At 36.8% G+C, this 23,031-nt stretch overlaps 1 protein-coding gene across 20 annotated transcripts in view; it reads right to left on the reverse strand.

Annotated features, from left to right (window-relative positions):
- STPG2 (sperm tail PG-rich repeat containing 2) overlaps positions 1-23,031 on the reverse strand; it is a 630,294-nt gene that overhangs the window by 294,821 nt on the left and 312,442 nt on the right. The window contains exon 12 of one of the 20 annotated variants that reach the window (XM_086406662.1): positions 17,919-18,169. The exons of the other annotated variants lie outside the window; for them this stretch is intronic. Within the exon in view, the coding sequence (XP_086262788.1) occupies positions 18,027-18,169 (143 nt within the window). The 3' untranslated portion in view covers positions 17,919-18,026. Of the gene's footprint in view, positions 1-17,918; positions 18,170-23,031 lie in introns of those variants that run through there. 20 annotated transcript variants of the gene reach the window in all.

Below are 23,031 nucleotides of genomic sequence, written 5' to 3' on the forward strand. Positions count from 1 at the left end.
TTCTTGCCTGGAGAATCCCAGGGACGGGGGAGCCTGGTGGGCTGCTGTCTATGGGGTCACAGAGTTAGACACGACTGAAGCGACGCAGCAGCAGCAGCAGCTTCTTGATTTAAAAAAATTTTTTGCAACGATGCTATAATCTGAAACTGAAGACTGTTTTCTCACTTTTCCTTCAATACTGCCATTTCCTCTGCATTCTTAGGTATTCTATCCTTAGGTAATAGTGTATGGACTACCTACTTTATTAAGAAGGTATGGTAATAGTGGATAGCTCTGTCTTCCTGCATTTAAGAATAATATTTAGTATAAGTTTTAGGTTTATTATATATAGGCTTCCCTGGTGGCTCAGACTGTAAAGAATCTGCCTGCAACGCAGGAGACCCACGTTTGATCCCTGAGTCTGGAAGATCTACTGGAGAAGGGAATCGCAACCCACTCCAGTATTCTTGCCTGAAAAATTCCATGGACAGAGGAGCCTGGCAGGCTACAGTATATGGGGTTGCAAAGAGTTGGACATGACTGAGCCACTAATACTTTTAAGATACTGCTTCCGCAGCTCTTTATTAAAGTACTTTTTAAACAGTATTGTACAGAAAAATGAGAACATCTTAGACTGCACTACAACCGGAAGTGCTCTTATCTTTGTTCCTGTTAATTTACCTTTGCCCTTGGATGACTAAGTAATTTAACATGCAGTGTTCTTCTGGCCATCACCCTCTATGATCCTTGTGCTGGCATTTCAGAGACAAGACCACATAGAATTGGGATGAGGCAGGACAGTAGGAAGAAGCTGGCTGGCCTCCTCATCCATCCTAAAGCAAACCTCACTCTTCAACAAACTCCCGCCTCTGTCAAACAAGACAGAGTTGCACATCAGATCTGTTGTACAAAGAGAGAAGAGAATAGTACCTCTTCTATTGGTATACCCAAAGAGTACTGAAATAGAGAGAGAATCTTCTTTTAAATATGTGAACAGATACCAAAGATCATTTGGAATATATGAAGAGTTTATTTCACATATAAAGTGTTCTCTGGTCAAATAAATTTGGGGAAAGTTGGATTACGAAAGATTAAAACCGATTTATTTACTGCAGATCATAGGAGAGTCTGTGATATTCTAACTCAGACATAACGAAGGATCAACACAATGTGTGCGTCTCCTATCAAGTTTCATCACATACTCCCCTTTTGTCCCTTGATCTTATAGCATCAATATTTATGGAACATACTTTAGCAAATTTTAATTTCCAAATAACCAACTTAGTTACCCAATTTCTAGTGTCACTTTTCAATATACTAATTCTGAAACTGCCATTTAAAATTTAGCCATGGTGCTGGTTAGAAAGCACAGATGATAGGAGAGACAAAATTACAATAAAGACATTTAGCCACTGATATTAAAAAACTCAAAGTAAATTATCGTTAAATAGTTCACATTTTTAAAAGCCATTTACATAATATTTAGTTTTGAATGTTATGGAACTGTCCTCCTCAGTCTGCATAATCAGTCTTTAGCAATGCATGCTATTATCTGACAGACAATAGCTTTGTCAGTTTCAGCATGGAGTATCTTGAGATAAACATAAAGTATGAACCAAAGATTTACATCAACAGTGAATGGTATTCTCTAATAATTGTCCACAGCTGCAAGAAATTTATTCATTTATATTCTTTTCAACCTCTCTATCCTCTAATTTAAAAACATATCTTAGAAGCATAGTGGCTATAGTCAGAAATTTGTACAATAAAATTATTATATGGCACAGTAAAACAAATATGGGTATTCAGAGAAATGAAATAATTTGAAGGCATGAAGTTTATTTATAAATGTTGGTTTAAAAACCTTCCATTCCATTGATGACATTTTTACTTTTATTATTATTTTAAAAATTTCATGGGAGGCCAAAGAAAGTCACTTAAATAGAAATTGTTTCATTTTAGGTTAAACAAATTTATATGTAGAAGTATTTTTCTATTTGATGTCTTTACTTCCTTTTCTATATGGCCAGAATAATTTATTCATGATACAGAGAAAACTCCTACATCGAAACTGGGCGAAAGGCTTAATTCACCCAGAAAACGGTCACTTTAAAATCTGAGCACACCTGTTAAAGTAGCTGCCCAGAACTGAGAAAAAAAGCGGATGAAGTAAAAGCTTAGGTGAAGTCATACAAATTATTTGACCAAATTGAACAAACTTTTCAGCAAATACTCTGAAAATGCTCAGAAGTGTTAGACTTCAGAAAATATCATTCAAAACACAAACAATCAAAGAAAAAACAATTCTTCCCTAGAAATATCTTCAGGAGAACTTTTTAATCAATAAATCTGTGTGAGTGTATGTGTGTGTGTGTGTGCGACAGTGAACAAGAGACAGAGAAAGACGGGGGGAAACGGAAAAAGAGAAAATAGTGTATAATTTTCCGTGGCAAAATGGTCATCTCATTTCTACGACTTGTGCCCTTAGCTGATTTCCGGAAAGAAAGCACCTGTTGTCAAGAGTCAGTGGAAGCTTTGATGGACCCTGTAGATTATGGGGAAGAATACATGAATTTGCCATCTTTCAAAATCAGAGAATGGAATAAAACTCATGTCAGCATAGTTCCTTTTATTTTGATGAAGCAACCTGAAAGGGTGATCTAGTTGGAACTTCAGAATTAGATTCATTTTGTCAATCATCAAAATAGAAGGGCAAATTATTTAAATTAGAAATTCAATTATTGATTGAATTCATCGAATTCACTACTGAATTAGAAACATATTAGACATGTTCCATGTGAGAATGCTGTGCCTCTGTGGACTGGGTTTTGGGGGAGCAGTTCTTCCCCTGCTATACATAAGGGGCTTGAAATTCTGAACAAGGTAGATTAGTTAGGTTAGAACTAGCTCACCAAGAGAAGTCTCAAAACAAGGAAGACTCCAAGATCTTAAACTCTTCTAAGGAGCACAGCAAAGAAGGAATTTAGGTTAAAGGTCACAAGAATTTCTTTCACAAAAAAAGAATTTAGTTAAAAGCTTTCCAGATGGCGCAGTGTAAAGAATCCGCCCGCCAATACAGGAGACACAAGAGACAAAGGTTCTATCCCTGGGTTGAGAAGATCCCCAGGAGGAGCTAATGGTAATTCACTCTAGTATTCATGCCTGGAAAATTCCATGGACAGAGGAGCATGGAGGGCTACAGTCCATGGGTTCACGAACAGTCAGACAGGACTAAACGACTGTGAATGCATGCATCACAAGAAAAATACTAAAGAAACCAGACAACTCTGATAAAATTTATCACAAGCATCTAGAAACACAGACTTCATAAAGCCAAGTCATTTTAAAATACCTTTGTTTCCATACATGGATTGAACGATAGACAGTAAGGAAGCTAGCCTACTTTCAAAAAAAAATCGTGTGTTGTGTTTCTTTTTAAGATATGCATTCCAGAATAACAAGAGCTAAGACCTGCATTTTGGTTGCACTATGAACAATGGTCATTTAGATTGATGCTGCCCAAAAGGTTGGTTATTATTACTCCACACCTAGTATCATGCATTTGTACAGAGTGGTTGCTTTTAAATATTATCAGAGCAAATAAAGGAATGAGATCAGATTAAATACACTCAGTTCCAAGCTTTGGGGGAAAAAAAAAAAAAAAAAAACTTGACCACTGTTTCATTTGTATTGACTTCCTTTTATTTACACAACCAAAGAAATCTAAATTTTAAATCATTTTTCTGGAAGACTGATAGACCAAAGGTGATCATTTGTTTCCAGATTACTCAGAGTTTGAATAACCTATTAATTTCATTTCTCATTTTATATTGTGGAGGGCTAATCTGTAGAAACTGAAGTTAAGGAAGATTCTCATATCTTACATCTTTTGCTCAACAAGGTGTAAATTCATTTAGCACTTGGTGCATAGAGGATACAAAGAAGAAAAATAATCAAGTTCCACCTCAAGGAAATTCCACTAAAGTGTACAGGGAAATAAGACAAATGCACAGATATCTATATTGCAGGGAAGATTAGTATTATTAGTTCTATAGGGCTCTTAAAGAGTAAGAGACTTCATTTCATTGGGAGAATCAGAAAAGGCTTCACAAAAGGAGATGCTAGAGATAGATCAAGAAAATGAGTGGAATTTTGTTAAATGGTATGAGTGATTTCTAGGTGAGAGAAACAGTATAAACAAAATCCTTACACAGCAAAGCATAAGGCATGACTTGGGAACTGAATAGTGTAATTTTATTAGATGATACAGTAGAAGAACAGAATAAAGGGAGAGATGAAGAACAGAGAAGCTATGACTAGAATGGAAAATCTGGGCCATAATACAGGAGTTGAAACTTTTGCACTTACATAACAGTCAATAGTAAGGCATGAAATGTTGGTGAGCTTAGGAATGATATGACGAGAACTGTTTTAGGAGACCCTTGAACCACTCATCTTTCCATATACATTAGAAAAATAAAAATGGCTTCTGAGATTCTTTTTTTTCCTTCATTCTGTCACAGGATTCCTATAGAATAAATTTGACAATTTACCCATACTACTAATACTATGTAATATGCACTATTCTATTGATAAGTAGCATGACAAGAATGCATGGTGACAATAAACCCATAGGTAATTATTGTGTGACCTTATTTTAATATCAAATGCCTCTTTAATTGTAGGAGGTGAGGGACAGAAAAGAGGAAAACTAGTATCCTCTTATTTTTATATTAAATTTCAAAAATATTGCTCTAGTTTTATTTATCAAACTTGTTCCTTTTTATAATTGTTTTGATTGAGCTGATTACTACTATATTCTGAAAATTAAATTATAAGGTTCAAATAGAAGACTTCAGTGAATTTCTTTTTCTTCTTTACCATCTGTTCTTCACATAAAAGAACAAGTCAATGCTTTTAAAGTTGTTTCTCCAATTACCAATGAGATTTCTATTCTTCTTCATTATGCTGAGTTGGTACTTCCAGAAATAGTTCCTTATAAAATTGCCTATTCAGTCAATCTAGACACAGGCTACCAATGGTTTAAGAAGACATTTAAGAAATGTGCCTGCAATATGGTATAATTTATGAACTTGTATTGACACTTCAAAACCAGGGCCTAAGCCAGAACTGCTTTCAAATTTAAGTCATCCATACCTTTGAGAACTCACTGCACAAAAATTATAAAATTGTACAGAAAAGTGTCCTTAATTGGTCCAGTAAATCAAATTCACATCAATAAAATGCAATTATGGCATATTTAATTTTATTCCTTTTTAAATCAATCTATAAAATTATATGTTAATCTCTGTACAAAAGATTTTTGTAAAGGTAATTTTTTCATCTCCATTTCCCCCTTACTCTATTAAATTTCATGAAATCACATCATTTATTCACAAGATTATTAAAGTATGCTACAATTATAAAATATCATACATGACATATCTCATTAAAAATTTTTACCATGAAAGATCTTTAGTAAACTTAATATTGCCATAAATAAAATGTAAAAAAAGCTGTCATCTAAATATCTATGGGAAAACACAATGTGTTTTATTCAGAATTCAGGAAAACCTTGAATGAGTAAAAGAGTTTTATATTGATTTATATAGGACTACTTTGGTCAATGAACATAGATTAAAATTGATTAAGAAAATTCAAGGAAAATTCATATCATATGTGTATATTATTTCATCTTTACAAAATACTCCGAGTAAATTAAACAAAAAGTTTCTCAAAATTACACCGCAATTCAATACTTATTTGAAAAATAAAGAGTTAATCTTAACATCTGGATTTCTAATCTTCTATATAAAATGTAGTATGAGAAGATGGGAGTCATTTGAACTAATTTATCTTTTGGGCTTAAGTACCTTATTATTTTTTTTTTTCTAAAAGCTCTTGGATGTTCTAATTGCCATTTCTACATAATATAATGAAACCTTTATATCAGGTTTCATTTTCTTTATAGAGATGATCATTTAATACTGATAGATACATGTGCCTGAATAAAAATTATGAAACAGATATACTCATGAGAATTATAGACTACCTTTAATTTATAGTTAAAACTTTAATATACTCTTACATTGTACACACACAAAACCATATCAATTTGTATCTTTAGCTTACTAAACAAAAGGACACCATTTTAAAAAGCTTAAAAACAAAGCAATATATAATAACTTGGCTGATATGATATTCATACTTAAGTCCATAGATTTTGAAGTTAAACGTACTACAATAGTTCGTCCCATGCTTTACCCAATATGATTCCATCCACAATATACTTGAAATGATTATCTAACTTAACAACTGAACTTCTCCACTAAGTTCTCTTATTGGCAGAAAGAGAAGGGATAAAACTTAATCCACAAAGAAAAATACTGAGAAGTAGTTGTATTTTGCCATGTCAAACATTCAAAAAACCAAAGATTAGGATGATGGCTTGGGCCAGGAATTTTAAGATAGTGGATGACATTCTGAGACAAGATCATATCCAAAATCTAGTCAGCTAAATCATAAGGCTATCAATTACTGACAGTGGGATTTTTTAAAGGGTTTTAAAGGCCTTAGTGCTGCACTCAATATGCCAGCAAATTTGGAAAACTCAGCAGTGGCCACAGGACTGGAAAAGGTCAGTTTTCATTCCAATCCCAGAGAAAGGCAATGCCAAAGAATGCTCAAACTACCGCACAATTGCACTCATCTCACACGCTAGTAAAATAACGCTCAAAATTCTCCAAGCCAGGCTTCAGCAATACGTGAACCGTGAACTTCCAGATATTCAAGCTGGTTTTAGAAAAGGCAGAGGAACCAGAGACTAAATTGCCAAAATCCTTTTGATCATTGAAAAAGCAAGAGAGTTCCAGAAAAACATCTATTTCTGCTTTATTGATTATGCCAAAGCCTTTGACTGTGTGGATCACAATAAACTGTGGAAAATTCTGAAAGAGATGGGAATACCAGACCACCTGACCTGCCTCTTGAGAAATCTGTATGCATGTCAGGAAGCAACAGTTAGAACTGGACATGGAACAACAGATTGGTTCCAAATAGAAAATTTGGAAGGCTGTATATTGTCACTCTGCTTATTTAACTTCTATGCAGAGTATATCATGAGAAATGCTGGACTGGAAGAAGCATAAGCTGGAATCAAGATTGCTGGGAGAAATACCAATCACCTCAGATATGCAGATGACACCACCCTTATGGCAGAAAGTGAAGAGGAACTAAAAAGCCTCTTGATGAACGTGAAAGAGGAGAGTGAAAAAGTTGGCTTAAAGCTCAACATTCAAAAAACGAAGATCATGGCATCCGGTCCCATTACTTCATGGGAAATAGATGGGGAAACAGTGGAAACAGTGTCAGACTTTATTTTTTGGGGCTCCAAAATCACTACAGATCGTGACTGCAGCCATGAAATTAAAAGACACTTACTCCTTGAAAGAAAAGTTATGACCAACTTAGACAGCATATTGAAAAGCAGAGACATTACTTTGCCAACAAAGGCCCGTCTAGTCAAGGCTATGGTTTTTCCAGTGGTCATGTATGGATGTGAGAGTTGGACTGTGAAGAAGGCTGAGCGCCAAAGGATTGATGCTTTTGAACTGTGGTGTTGGAGAAGACTCTTGAGAGTCCCTTGGACTGCAAGGAGATCCAACCAGTCTACTCTGAAGGAGATCAGCCCTGGGATTTCTTTGGAAGGAATGATGCTAAAGCTGAAACTCCAGTACTTTGGCCACCTCAGGCAAAGAGTTGACTCATTGGAAAAGACTCTGATGCTGGGAGGGATTGGGGGCAGGAGGAGAAGGGGACGACATAGGATGAGATGGCTGGATGTCATCACTGACTCAATGGATGTGAGTCTGAGTGAACTCCGGGAGTTGGTGATGGACAGGGAGGCCTGGCATGCTGTGATTCATTGGGTCGCAAAGAGTCGGACACGACTGAGCGATTGAACTGAACTGAAAGGCCTTAAACTAACTAAACTGACATGATTGTCATCTTTTTAAACTCTTTGTTTCTCGAGTATGGCGAAGGGCACAGCAGGCTCAACTCTCTGTGCACCTCTAACATATCTCACAAATTATCACAATAATGGGGAACTCCTAAGCCCTTTAAATACCCTATTTCATTTTCCGAATACTTTGTCTACTGGAACTGTTACTGTTGCTATGTTTAAAGGCCTATTATCCGCTAACCATACTGGAGTGCCTGATCTTGAGACGCAACATTATTGTATTCACCAATATACTTTGAACACTTGCATATACCAGCCACCAAACTAAGCATTTCTGTCAGGAATAATTTTGTCCAAAATAGAAAACAGAAAACCCACCCGCTGGCTTAAACAAATAAGTGATTATTTCTCTGATGTAGAAAGAAGTGTAGAGTTAGGTGGCTTCCAGTGACAGGTCAACCACCCAGTAAGTATGTACGTGTTCCATCAGCTGTCCTCTTGTGTTGGCAAGATGACTGCTACAGCCTAGTTAGCACATCTGTCTCTGAATTCATCCCTCTCGTCTCCTCACTAATCAGTCATACTGCCCTCCACAGTGCTGCTCAGTTAATATTCCTAAAATATTGATCATATCATATCTCCTCTCTGTTATACAATATTTGTTCCCAGTTCCATAGAAAAAAAATATACACTCTTCATCCTTGGTTTTATGACCATTTAAAATCTAGTTTTATACCATCTTCCATGCTTTTATCCCATATATGTCCCAAATGTCTATATCATGTCTTTACATTAACTATCTGCTCAAACTTACCCTGTATTATTACCTTACAATATATTAATAGCATGCTAATTACAGAATCCAAGACTAATGTATTTGTTTTCTATACCAAGATTTAATGTCCTATTTTCTCATATATCCAAATACTAAAATCCCCAAGGCTCTATTCAAATCCTGTATTCTTCACAAAGCCTTTTTCAACCAGTCTAACATACTCTTTCTTAGTTCTCTGAATTCCTAAAGCTTCTTTTTATATGAATAGTAGAATACTTCCTATTAGATGTAAATTATCTCAATTATTCATTGGCATGTCAATGACTTCTCCAATGCTAAAGAAAACTAATCAGTTGTACTGCCTGGACTCATTCTAAATTCATGAATGCAAACTTCAGATAGGTGCCTTTTAAAATTTTTTTCATTGTGGTAAAATATACATGAGTGAATGAAGTCGCTCAGTTGTGTCTGACTCTTTGCAACCCATGGACTGTAGCCCACCAGGCTCCACTGTCCCTGGGATTCTCCAAGCCAGAACACTGGAGTGGGTTGCCATTTCCTCCTCCAATGCATGAAAGTGAAAAGTGAAAGTGAAGTCGCTCAGTCATGTCTGACTCTCAGCGACCCCATGGACTGCAGCCTAACAGGCTCCTCCGTCCATGGAATTTTCTAGGCAAGAGTACTGGAATGGGTGCCATAGATGTACATTTAACTTCATTCCTTTGCATGTGGACATCCAGTTTTTCCAGCAATATATGTTGAAAAGATTATCTTTGCCACACTGAAAGATCTTGGCATTCCTGTTGAAAATTAATTGATTATATACCTAAGGGTTTATTTCTAGGCTATTTCACTGGTCTAAAATGTCTGTCCATGTGCAAGTATCATACTATTTTAATTCCTATAGCTTTGTTGTAAGTTTCGAAGTCAAAAAATGTGAGTCTTCCAACTTTATTCTTTGTCAAGCCTGTTCTGGCTTTACAAGGCTCCTTGGAATTCTTTAGATATTTGGGGATTGTTTTTTCATTTCTAAGACAATGGCTGTTAAAATTTTGATATAGATTGTGTTGAGTCTGTAGATCACTTTGAGTAGTACTGACACCTTCAGTTCAGTTCAGTCGCTCAGTCGTGTCTGACTTTGCGACCCCATAAATCACAGCACGCCAGGCCTCCCTGTCCATTACCAACTCCCGGAGTTCACTCAAACTCATGTCCATCGAGTTGGTGATGCCGTCCAGCCATCTCATCCTCTGTCATCCCCTTCTCCTCCTGCCCTCAATCCCTCCCAGCAGCAGGGTCTTATCCATGAGTCAACTCTTCACATGAGGTGGCCAAAGTATTGGAGTTTCAGCTTCAGCATCAGTCCTTCCAATGAATATTCAGGACTGATCTCCTTTAGGATGGACTGGTTGGATCTCTTTGCAATCCAAGGGACCCTCAAGAGTCCTCTCCAACATCATAGTTCAAAAGCATCGATTCTTTGGTGCTCATACATGACCACTGGAAAAACCAAAACCTTGACTAGATGGACCTTTGTTGGCAAAGTAATGTCTGCTTTTGAATATGCTATCTATGTTCGTCATAACTTTCCTCCCAAGGAGTAAGCGTCTTTTAATTTCATGGCTGCAGTCACCATCTGCAGTGATTTTGGAGCCCAAAAAATAAAGTCTCTCACTGCTTCCATTGTTTCCTCATCTATTTGCCATGAAATGATGAGACTGGATGCCATGATCTTCATTTTCTGAATGTTGAGCTTTAAGCCAACTTTTTCACTCTCCTCTTTCACGTTCATCAAGAGGCTTTTTAGTTCCTCTTCACTTTCTGCCATAAGGGTGGTGTCATCTGCATATCTGAGGTTATAATGACATCTTAGCAAGGTTAAACCTTCCTATTCATGAACATAGGTCTCAGGTCTTTTCTAAGCCACAGTCTTTCTCTGGCATGCCCAGTCACTTTATAAACCCCCGTGTGCATGGCCATTTTTGAATGTCCGAAAAATAATCAAGTTCTGTCTTTCTAAATCTTCTGGAAGCTGCTTTAGCCAGTAGGGATTAAAACAATGGTGACTTTGTGCACCAAACTGATCAGAAAAATCAAGATGCAATCAGAACACATAGCCCCAGTACTTGAAGTACAAGGTCCTCATTGTCCACCGTGGCTCCAGCAACCCAATTCAGAAACGTAGGTTACCATTTCCACAGCTGCCTGCCATGGGGCAGATGAGAGTTGTTACAATGCACTGAAAGCTGAAATTGACAGATATTAACAGCAATGAACCAGTCAAGCTTTTCTCTGGAGGGTACAGTGATCAAATAGACCCCAGAGTTGCAAAACAAACACTTCAGTTTCTAGCAGTTCAATTGTTTTTTTTTTTTTTTTAGGGAAGAGGCCGATTCCTGGCACTTTTCTGTCTTGACCATCTTCCCCGACTTCACTTCTCATCAAATGGGTTCTCAATCCCCAACTTCGCACATCTAGCCTGGACTTCTCTGCCAGCCCCCAGTCTCAGATATCTAATTCCCACCTCTAAGGACTCTTAACATTGCCATTCAGTCATATAATTTCTGCCTGGTCTATGCAGTCTCTCACTCCTAAATGACTATTCCACACCTTCTCTCTTCTCAATCACCCAATAAATCTTCACTCTCAGCCAATTACAGTACTTTCTATCTCACTGAGAAAATTAATCAGAGGAGACCTTCACATACCCCCATTCTCATCTGCCTGACCAATAGCTTCCACACATACATCTTTTTCTCCCCTGTCCATTGTCAAAGATCCAAACTCAAGGCCATGAATGCCAGGAAGTGAGAATCATTGAGGCCTCCCTAGAAATCCATTTACCACATTCATGACATAGAAATATCCATCCTGTGGCTGGATATTTTGCTCATCACATTTTTGGAAAGACCACTCTGAGTGAACGGATGATGAAGTTAGTGAGTCAAATTAAATGTCCAAAAGGGTTAACATGAGATTCCTGCTTACCTTCAAACTTCAAAAAAATCTTTTTTTTTTTGTGGCAAGTTTTTGGGGAATGTTAAATACTTTTTCTTATTATTTTCATTTACCTAATAAATAATGAGTCTTTACCTATAGCTTCTCAACTATAAAATATTTTTTAAATCTTGCAGAGAATGCTACGTGTCTATTAGTGATTCAAGTATGTCCTCTAACAATATACTCTTAACTGCAATCAGAGTACAATGTATAAAACCTTGAAAAACATTTTACCTTAATTACTTGTTCATGAAAACCAACATAATAGTTCAAACAGGAAAAAATGTGCTCATACTGCATACTCTTGCATTTTTTTCTATTGTAAGGATTTATTAATATCTGCTCTACAACTGAGGTATCTTTATTTTTCTGACATAAGCCTATTTTCCACAGACATTCTGCATTTTCTTTTCCCTAGTAGTAAAAATTGCCCATTTCCTTAAGAAAAAATAAAGATAAGCTTTATATTCCCTTTATCTCTTTTCATCTTTACTTGATTTGTTTATAAACCATTTGGCTCTTAAGAATAGACTAGCATTGTCTGTATATCTAAATTTGACCAAAACTCTCTTAAACAAAGCAATCACTTAAACCTTTATATTAATTTATATCTACTGGGCTCTCTGAATATACTGCAGACTAGTGAAACGCTCTAAGGATGAATTCTTACAAAATGATCCTCTGTGAAAGATATATAAAATCCATCCTATTTTTATATATTCTGATCTATATTCCACATTATGTTCTTTGGTTTTAAACATTAAAAAGTCCTTGGATAAAAGTCTTAGGAAGCAGAGTCTGGAAAGAGATGCTCTAAAGACATAAATAATAATGACACCTGGCATAAGATTCACATCAACAGTGAAAAACTTTGACTACGACATAGATTAGTTCTTCAGATTCATGGCTTCTAATGCACGAATCAACATTGCCTGAGTACATTTCTGATTTGTTTCTTACCAGGATTTTTTTTTTTTTCTCTTTCCTCTACACTCTGTTTCTGTTTTTTAAATTTCTAAATTTCTTTTTCTCCTTCTGCTCTCGCTACAAGAGTTATTTTAAGCCTCCCGCTTTTTGAAGGACATGAATAAATCTCTCCGTGATATATTCTCCCTTGGCATACTGTGATGTTTTCTATTTAGAAATCATTAGATAAAATTAATAGAAAATACAAAGGAAGTAGTTCCTCTTACATTTTTTATAGACTATTCCAACTCTGTCTTTTTAGAAAGTGACTCTGACTCCTGTTTTAGGAAGAAATTAGTGTTCCTTAGGAGGAATCACCTCAATTTCTTGTTCACGCCTCCCATTCAAGAAGCACAGGAGCATTTCCACTATTTATATTTTCCTCCTTTTAAGTTTAGTAGAAGAAAACTAATACAGACAACCAGAACAAAGTTTGAAATACTTTTTAAAGCCTTCATACATCTGGTTAAGTTTCTATGTGCTCCTCACATTGCCTCCTTGTTCTATTACCCCATCTGCTTGCAGATGCACTCTTCTTTGCTACAGCAGGCAGCTAGGAAGTAGTCAAGGCAGCAAGCTACTACTGTTGATTGTAACTCAAACCAGTAATTTGTAAGAGCCACTATTTGAACGCACTATCATTTCAAAACCCCTGGACTTTTCTCCAAGCACTGAAAACACCAAGTGAAAGATGTGAGAGAATGTGAATCATAGCCATTTTCTCTTTTTACACTGACTACATATCACATGTAGCATCCATGAAGATGAAAACCTGGTACAGGACTTCTAACTGATAATTCGTGTCCATCTCTTCATTACCTTATCCTTTTATCTCCATAACAAAAAACCCTTTGAAAACTTCTCCCTGACTTCCCCCTAAAATAAAGTTAATTATGTCACAAGCAGCTTTTCTCCTAATTAAGCTACTCCAACTACAAATGCATTTTCTCATTTTATCATCACTAACATTAGGCAGTAATTATGTGAATGCTCTGCTCTGTGATATTGATGTCTCAAATGAAAGATAGGCTTGACTCAGGGTTGTGGTTACATGAAAGTAAGCACTTTGCAGAGTAAATCCTTCTTGACATATAATTTACTATACTCAAAACTTTCCAGAATTCTATGAATTTTAGCATTTTCTATTGCTATTTCTAAACCCAGGCATCCACACACATACACACACACATGCACATATACACATATATATGCATATATATCCCTAACACAGGACAATAGATCTCCTTCTGATTAGTATTTGCAATACTTTATGTACATTGAGACTAAAACCTCCACTAACTCAAATATAACAACATTTCTAAACAAATATATGCATGCATGATTAATGGTCATTGAATTCATACTGATTCTGTGTAATGTGTTTCTCTTGTCATTTTCTGATATTTAATAGAGATGTAGATAGGCTGAGTAAGTTGTGAGTTTAGCATCTGTGACTATATCATTAGTCTTATATTAGTCCCAATTTACTACACAAATTAACAGCAAAACACTGAACTTCCCTGACACTCAGTCACCTTCAATGAAGAAATGAAAAATCTACATTACAATGTTGTTGGTGAACATTGCTAAACAAGATATATACTAAAAAAATTAATTTTACTTAAAATTATTATAGCTGTTATTTTCATACATTATTTGAAGTTGTCAGTCTAGGCTTTAGGGGTTCTGAATTATTGGCTTTCAGTCTTTTAAATGAGCCACAAATATGTTATATTAAGAAGTGGTGGCAGATATTTCAAAAAAGAATGACATTGGTTTTTTTCAAAGCATTTTAGAAAGCCATTCGTGTGAGAACAGAGAGGCCCTAGAGAGAGATTTGCACAGAAAGTGTTAAAAAAAAAAAAGGAAAAAGAAAATAATATACTCTGTTAAAAAATAAAGGATATTTAATTTTATTTTGCTCTGGCATTCTAGACAGGAAAGGGATGATGAATTCAATAAATTCAAGAGACAAGAAAATTTAGATGGAAAAATGGCATAGGATTTAGAAGGATGACAGAAAGTTGGAAATAATATACTTGCTAGAGAAAGGCATGGCAAAAGACACAGGAAAAATTGATACATATTACTTATATTTCAATTGTTAGGTAATGAGAAAGACAAAGTACAAAGAACAGTTAAGTACACAGTTATTCAGGTGTGACTGCACCCATGAAATTAAAAGACGTTTACTCCTTGGAAGGAAAGTTATGACCAACCTAGACAGCATATTAAAAAACAGAGACATTATTTTGCCAACAAAGTCTGTCTCATCAAGGCTATGGTTTTTCCAGGAGCCATGTACGGAAGTGAGAGTTGGACTATAAAGAAAGCTGAGTACTGAAAAATTGATGCTTTTGAACTATGGTGTTGGAGAAGACTCTTGAGAGTCCCTTGGACTGCAAGGAGATCCAACCAGTCCATCCTAAAGGAGATCAGTCCTGGGTGTTCTTTGGAAGGACTGATGCTGAAGCTGAAACTCCCGTACTTTGGCCACCTCATGTGAAGAACTGACTCATTGGAAAGGACCCTGATCTTGGGAAAGATTGAGAGCAGGAGGAGAAGGGGACAACAGAGGATGAGATGGTTAGATGGCATCACTGACTCTATGGACATGAGTTTGAGTGAACTCTGGGAATTGGTGATGGACAGGGAGGCCTGGCATGTTATGGTCCATGAGGTCGAAAAGAGTCGGACACGACTGAGTGACTGAACTGAACTGCAAATTGGTACTTTGGTGCACATGGATGAAGCCATCTGCCTCTACATTAAATCATGTGCTGCTGCAGCTGCTGATCTCCAACACCCTCTGAAGTAGTTCAGGGTGGAGAGCAGAAAGGACGCACTCTGTGCTTCCAGAAAACTGGCAGGACAGGTTTTCAGAGAGTTAGATATTCTCAGGTGCTGATTTTATGAGCTCAATTCTTGTACCTCCTCATATCTAGAAAAGCACTAAAATCCTTCATGGTGATGACTGTTTCTCGTGACTAGTGGAAGCTTCATGAGACCAGCAGAAACTTTCCAAAACAAAATAAATATGCTTGATTGCACATACTTCTCTTTAACCAAAATCACATATATCCTGTCCTTCCCCTCTACCTCCTCGGAACAGTTTCTCAGAGCTATCTGAGGTGTTCTCAGGCTACAGTCCTCATATTGCTCCAAAGAAACTTAACTCATAACTCTCACACTATACATTTTTTTTTAAGGTGACAAGGCTACTGCATAAAAGATGTCACTAATGAGAAATGCCTCAAAGAAAGGGAAAGGGGCCTGAAGTTCTATAGAGAAAGCTAAATGTGAATTGTCTCTGAGTCTTTTGGGTGTCATACGAAAGGATGGAGGTTGGTCTAATATCAAAGGATGTCAGGGTAGGATGGTCTTTTGCCATTAGCTTCTACACAGAATACAAAAGGGTGGGGGATTTCTTAATCTTCACTGCTTTCCCAGAGTACAGGGCTCAGGAAAAAGGTCAGCATTGTCACTACTCTCTTAAATAACCCAAATTTCTTACCACCTACCTTTATCAAAGTCTGCTGTGTATAGTACTTTGGGGGAAGGAACAGTCAAATTCTGTGTTTCAGATTAAAGGAGTGGACGGAGGAAAAAATATTAAGGATAGTGAGACATAAAGTAGCAATCGAGGACTGAGTAGAAAAATGGAAATTAAAAGGTAATCAGAAGAAATGTAAGTCATCAAGAATCTCCAGCAATATTACATGATCACGGAGTAAGTAGCTGAATTTTTCAACATATGTGGAAAGGAAGGTTGGAGGATTTATTTTCAGATAGTCAGTATTGATATTTTGGCAATTCAGATAAGACTAGAAAAATCAGCTGTTCGTAGGGAAATATAAAAATATTTAAGGGGACCAGCAAAATACACACTTGCTGAAGTTTCAGGAACTTGTTTACTGAGTTTCAGATGTAATCTACAGATGAATTACAAGAAAGAATGCCATGTATCTTTATCTATCTAGGTAATAAATCAGAGAGTTTTGGAATGCCAGAAATTCTAGGAAATATGGACGTCTGAACTATTGCAAGAGCCTCCTAACCAGCAATCTGCTCCTCTTTCCAGGCCTTTCTCAACACTAGCACAAGCTCTCTCTAGTATGAACCTGATGTGTTGCTCCTTTCTTTAATAGCTTCTGATGGCACATCAAGGTTGTCTGTCATTGAACCTAACACGCTCATCTTCTGCCACTCTTAGCACCATGTCACATTATGTAACTTGCTATCCCTCAAACATGCCAGTTATTTCATATTTTCATGGTCATTTACTGGTCTTCATACATCTAAATAGAACTGATTATTTCTATGTCTTTGTTGGGAACTTTGTTCCCAATGTATGCTACTGGAGAGCTCATTACAATAAGGTCCTTGCAACTGAAGGTCAAATTCCCCCACCAATATAAGAGTTCAAGGACAGGAACAAAGGTTTAGGTTTTACATACCCATCTCATACAAGGTACCCTGCCAAGAACCTAGCTCTAGATGTATCATCAATATACGGGTTTAAATCAATAAACCAAGTTGTGATAAGTATCTCTTCCCTAGTAAGTCATTGAGGCAAAGCCAGACCATATCTGGATACATGTATCCCTCAGGAGGGGGTCAATTTCAATTTACATGGTATGCATGTCAAAATATTATAACCTCACAAGAATGCTATAGAGAGAACATAAGCTTGAAACAGTGGATTGAACTATATGTTCTTGACGTTTCTTCCAAACATTTAAGCCAACAATTCTATGTTTAATAAGTCATGAATGGAAACAAAAGAGGATCATAAAGAAAATATTATGCTAACCATCTAAAGATAGTCATATTGGAAGAGACATTACACTAACCCAAGTCTTTACTGTCTCTGTATATACCTTACTGGGCTTCCCTGGTGGCTCAGTGGTAAAGTATCCACCTGCCAATGCAAGAGATGCAAGTTCAATCCCTGGGTCGGGAAGATGCCCTGGAGAAGAAAGTAGTAACCCACTCCAGTATTCTAGCCTGGAGAATCCCAAGAACAGAGGAGCCTGGCAGGCTATAGTCCATGGGGTCACAAAGAATCGGACACAACTTAGCAACTAAACAACAGCACATACCTTACTCTAGCAAGGGTCTGTATGTTTGTTTCCTACGAAGCTGTAACAAACTATCACAAACACAGTGGCTTAAAATAATGGAAATTTACTATTTTGTAAGCCCTGGAGGAGAAGGCAACGGTGACCCACTCCGGTACTCTTGCCTGGAGAATCCCATGGACGGAGGAGCCTGGTGGGCTACAGTCCCTGGGGTCGCTAAGAGTCAGGCACGACTGAGCGACTTCACTTTCACTTTTCACTTTCATGCATTGGAGAAGGAAATGGTAAGCCACTCCAGTGTTCTTGCCTGGAGAATCCCAGGGACGGGGGAGCCTGGTGGGCTGCCATCTATGGGGTCGCACAGAGTCAGACACGACTGAAGTGACTTAGCAGCAGCAGCAAGCCCTGGAGAGAAGAAATTTTAAAATTGGTCTCACTGTGGGGCTTCATTTCTATCTGGAAGCTCTAGAAGAAAATTCATTTTCTCACATTTTCTAGCTTCTAAGAGCTACCGACACTCCTTAGCTCATGATTCCTTCAGTCTCCAAAGACAGCAATGCCAGGTGGAATCTCTCTAACAACATCACTCTGAACTCCTGTTTCCCTTTCACTTTTAAGGACCCTTGTGATTACACTGGATCCCCTTGAAAACTTTGGGATAATCTCCCCATCTCAAAATCAGCTGACTAGCAACCTTAATTACTTCTGCCATGTATTATAGGTTGAATTGTGTTATCCCCAAAATAATATTAAAGTTCTGCCTCTCAGGACCTCAGAATGTGACCTTATTTGGAAACAGGTTGCTTCGAGTGAAAGTCGCTCAGTCGTGTCCAACTCTTTGTGACCCCATGGGCCATATAGTCCATGGAATTTTCCAGGACAGAATACTGGAGTGGGTATTTCCCTTCTCCAGGGGATCTTCCCAACCCAGGGATCAAATCCAGGTCTCCTGCATTGCAGGCAGATTCTTTACCAGCTGAACCATAAAGGAAGCCCAAGAATACTGGAGTGGGTAGCCTATCCCTTCTCCAGCGGATCTTCCCAACCCAAGAATCAAACAGGAGTCTCCTGCATTGCAGGCAGATTCTTTACCAACTGAGCAATCAGGGAAGCATAATGGACTAGGTGGGCTCCTAATCCATTATGACTTATGCTTTTATAATAAGAGGAGACACAGAGAGAAGATGGCCATGTGGCCATGTAGATTGGAGAGATATATCTATTAGCCAAAGAATGTCAAGGATTTCCAGCAAACCCCAGAAGCTGGAGGAGCAATACTGGATTTTCCTCTACAGGTTTCAAAGGGAGCATGTCCCCTGCTGACACCTTTATGGGAACTTCTTGCCTCCAGAGCAATGAGAAAATAAATTTCTGTTGTTTTAAAGCATCTAGTTTGTGGTACTTTGCTATGGCAGTTTTAACAGATGAATACACCATTTCACAGGTTCAGAAGATTAGGATATAGACATCTTTGGAGAGGCAGTTATTCTGCCACAACCACCAGTGGGGAAATGATAAAAATAGAAGACATCTGCCCTCTAATTAAGAAAGAACAAGGTAAATCTCTTTTTTGAAGAAATGGAAATTATGCTCTTTTTTCCTTCTAATTTACATAGCATTCTGAGCCTTTTATCTTTCTAGAACTTCTATTAAGAATTCCAGATCACTTAGCAACAACTTTTAACCACTGCTTTTTTTTGCTGATTTTACTATTAAATGAATTAAATGCTTAACTAATATAGGTGGCTACAATTTTGGAAAGCATAATTGAAACTAAAAATGCATAGCTGAGTACAGACTAGTAGACCATGAAAAAAAACCACTCCAGCTGAATGTCCTTGAGTTTGAAACAATGAGGGGGAAAAGTTTCCACTTTCAATTTTTCAGGGTTATTTTTAAAATTTTATCTTATTGTGGTAATAACACAACATAAGATCTACTCTCTCAATAATTTTTCAGTTCAGTTGCTCAGTCGTGTCCGACTCTTTGCGACCCCATGAATCGCAGCACGCCAGGCCAATTTGTCTGCAATGTGGGAGACCTGTGGGTTGGATTCCTAGGTTGGGAAGATTCCCTAGAGGAGGGCATGGCAACCCACTCCAGTATTCTTGCCTGGAGAATCCCCATGGGCAGAGGACCTGGAGGGCTACAGTCACGGGGTCGAAAAGAGTTGGACACGAATGAGCGACTGAGCACAGCACAACACAGAGCTTATTTATCTTGCTCATCGAAACTTCATGCCATTGATTAGTAACTCCCCATTTCCTCTCCTCCTAGTCCCTGGGAACCACGATTCCACTCTGATTTTATGAATTTGACTACTTCAGATACCTCATATAAATGAGAATATACAGTACTTATCATTCTGTGACTGACTTATTTCACCTAGTATAATGCCCTCAGGGTTTGTCCACATTGTCCCATATTGCAGAATTTCCTTCTTTAAGGTACTAAAACCTCTTCAGGATTCTTATTTTAATTGGGGATAAAAAAGTGAAGTAGCATTGCTAGGTCATATGGTAGCTCCATTTTCAGTTTTTTGAGGAACCTGCATATTGTTTTCCTAGGCAGCTACACCATTTTGCATTCCTAGTGACAGCGTGCAAGTGTTCCAATTCTCCACATCTTCCCAACACTGGTCCTTTGCTTTTTTTTGATAAAGGCCATCCTTTATTAGATACATCCTGATAGGTGTAAGAGAGTATCTCATTGTGGTTTTGATTTGCAGTTCCTTGATGATTAGTAACACAGACCTTTTTTTTTTTTTTTTTCATACACCTGTTGGTCACTTATATGCCTTCTTTGAGTAACATTGTCTATTCTAGTCCTCAGCACATTTTTAACAGGGTTATTATTTTTTGTGCTATTGAGTCATAGCAGTTCCTTAGATATTTTGGAGATTAATGGCTTACCAGATACATGGTTTGCAAACATTTTCTCCCATTCCTTAGGTTATCTTTTCACTTTGCTTCCTTTGCTATAAAAAGCTTTAGAGTTTTTTATGTATTTATTTTTTAATTGACAGATAATTGCTTTACAGGATTTTGTTGTTTTCTGTCAAACCTCAACATTAATCAGCCATCGGTATACATTATATCCCTTCCTTTTTGCCTCCCTCCCATTTCCCACCCCATTCCGCCCCCTTTAGACTGATACAGAGTCTCTGAGCTTCCTGAGCCATACAGCAAATTCCTGTTGGCTATCTATTTTACATATAGTAATGTAAATTTCCATGTTACTCTTTCCATACATCTCACCCTTTCCTCCCCTCTCCCTATGTCCATAAGTCTATTCTCTATGGACATATTTAAATTTGTATTCAGTGCAGCTGGTGTCTAACAACACTTTTAGAGGTGGCAGGATTCCTTTATCTTATTTTGAAAGAAAAAGAGAATTCTAAAGATCTTTTAACCCTACAGAAACAAAATGAGTCATTTGGCATTTTTTTGTTCTGTCAGATTTATCTTTCTCCTTCTCAATAGAGTAGGATTAACACATTTGTCTTTTGAGATAAAGCACATTCTCTGCTGTCCCTTGGTGACCAATCTTTACAGGAACATTAGGCTCAGACTTGTTTTGCCCATACAGGTAGCTGATAATAGAATGAACAGGAGAATGTGAACAGAGACAGCTGAAAAAAAGTTAGAGCTTTTGACAATGGGAAGCATTCTCCCTAGGAAAAGGATCTCATTTGCCATATAGACGTGCAAACCATTAACAAATATGCACACTTACTTCAATTATGGGGAACATGTAGCTATAATGCCCCAGGAAAAAAAAAGGTATAGAAAGAAAATCTTATTCTACAACAGCAGTGGAAAAGAAAATCAAAACTACTGCCTCACTTCTAATTGAAAAATATTTTACATTAAATCCAAACTAAATATAGACCTAAAGTATTCCATATGGAAAACAAAACAAAAATGCCTCAAAAAAAAAAAAGTCATTCAAAAATTCTTCAATTTCTTGTGAAATATTTTCATTTATTTTAGCTATCATTATTAGCTTATAAAAAGATATTATTCTTAAGATCACATAGCTAAAAATGAACAAAATATTATAGTTTTTGCATAAATATTAACACATCTCTTTCCTCTCATATTCAAAGCTTCTTTATTAAATCTTGCTAATATTTTCTCAATCTTGACTCTCAGAAGACCTAACTATAAATATAATAATCTGTTATATTTTCAAAAAGAAAAATTGGGCACAAATATTAATACTAGAAATTAATCAGTGACTTCTACCCCAAGAATGAAATAAAGACCAACATATAGTTTCCTATAAAATGTTAGTCATTTGTGTAGCATATAAGTGATAAGTGGTCAATTTAAACATGCTGCCCTAACTCCTGGATCTTGGATTTTTACAAAACAAGAAATTAATCATTTTATATACAGAGACACACTAAAATTCCATAAAAGCAAGAGATGTGTTAAATCCCATGGCAAGGATTTTAAAATAAAGCTTTTGTGTATATTTAAATGTCAATAAATATTATATGTTTATATTACTCAGTTTACTGAATTTCAGGCCAAAACGTCATGAGATGTAACTAGGGACAAATATAGGACATATAAGTAGGATAACCAAATGTCCCAGTTTGACTAGGACAGTCTTATTTTATGCCTTTTGTCTGAGCATTATTATTACAGAGTCCCTTTCACTCTCATAGGCCTCTTAGACAAGCAATATTATATGGTTACTCTATCCAAAAGAATTAAACCAAGAAGGACAATTCCCCTCAAATAAGTTGTACTTTCTAAAAATCTTTATGTTTGCATTTTAAGAGATTAAAAAATATGTAGGCAAGACAGATATTATTTACATCTAGTCATTTATTCATAGTATAGTACTACTTGCTAATATTAGATACCTCTGTTCTAAGTTGGCTCCAACTCTAAGTTGGTTTTCTTAGCTTAGTATATTTTAGGTAATTGAAAACAAAACGACAGGCAAAGGTGGATAATAAGGGTAATAGAAATCTAAATGGGAATGCACCTATCTGCTCAGAAATCCAAATTTCAGAAATTCAGGTCTACCACTTTGGATGTATTGTAGCCCAGGAAAGTGAAGCAAATTGAAATTTAGATTATGGGAGCATTACAGTGGTATAAGAGGAAGTAAACAGAATATAACAAGTGTGAGGAAGTGGAAATGGTTTAAATTCCAATTGCTTTTTTCTAATTGGATTAGAGTAGATTCTACAAACAATATATCAGTTCTCCTCAGCTCTCCTCAGTTTGTTAGTCTATGGAATACTGGAG

This window comes from Bos grunniens, chromosome 6, assembly GCF_055505025.1.
Source record: "Bos grunniens cultivar Pamir isolate PY7600 chromosome 6, Bosgru_T2T1.0, whole genome shotgun sequence".
Taxonomy (NCBI): Eukaryota; Metazoa; Chordata; class Mammalia; order Artiodactyla; family Bovidae; genus Bos; species Bos grunniens.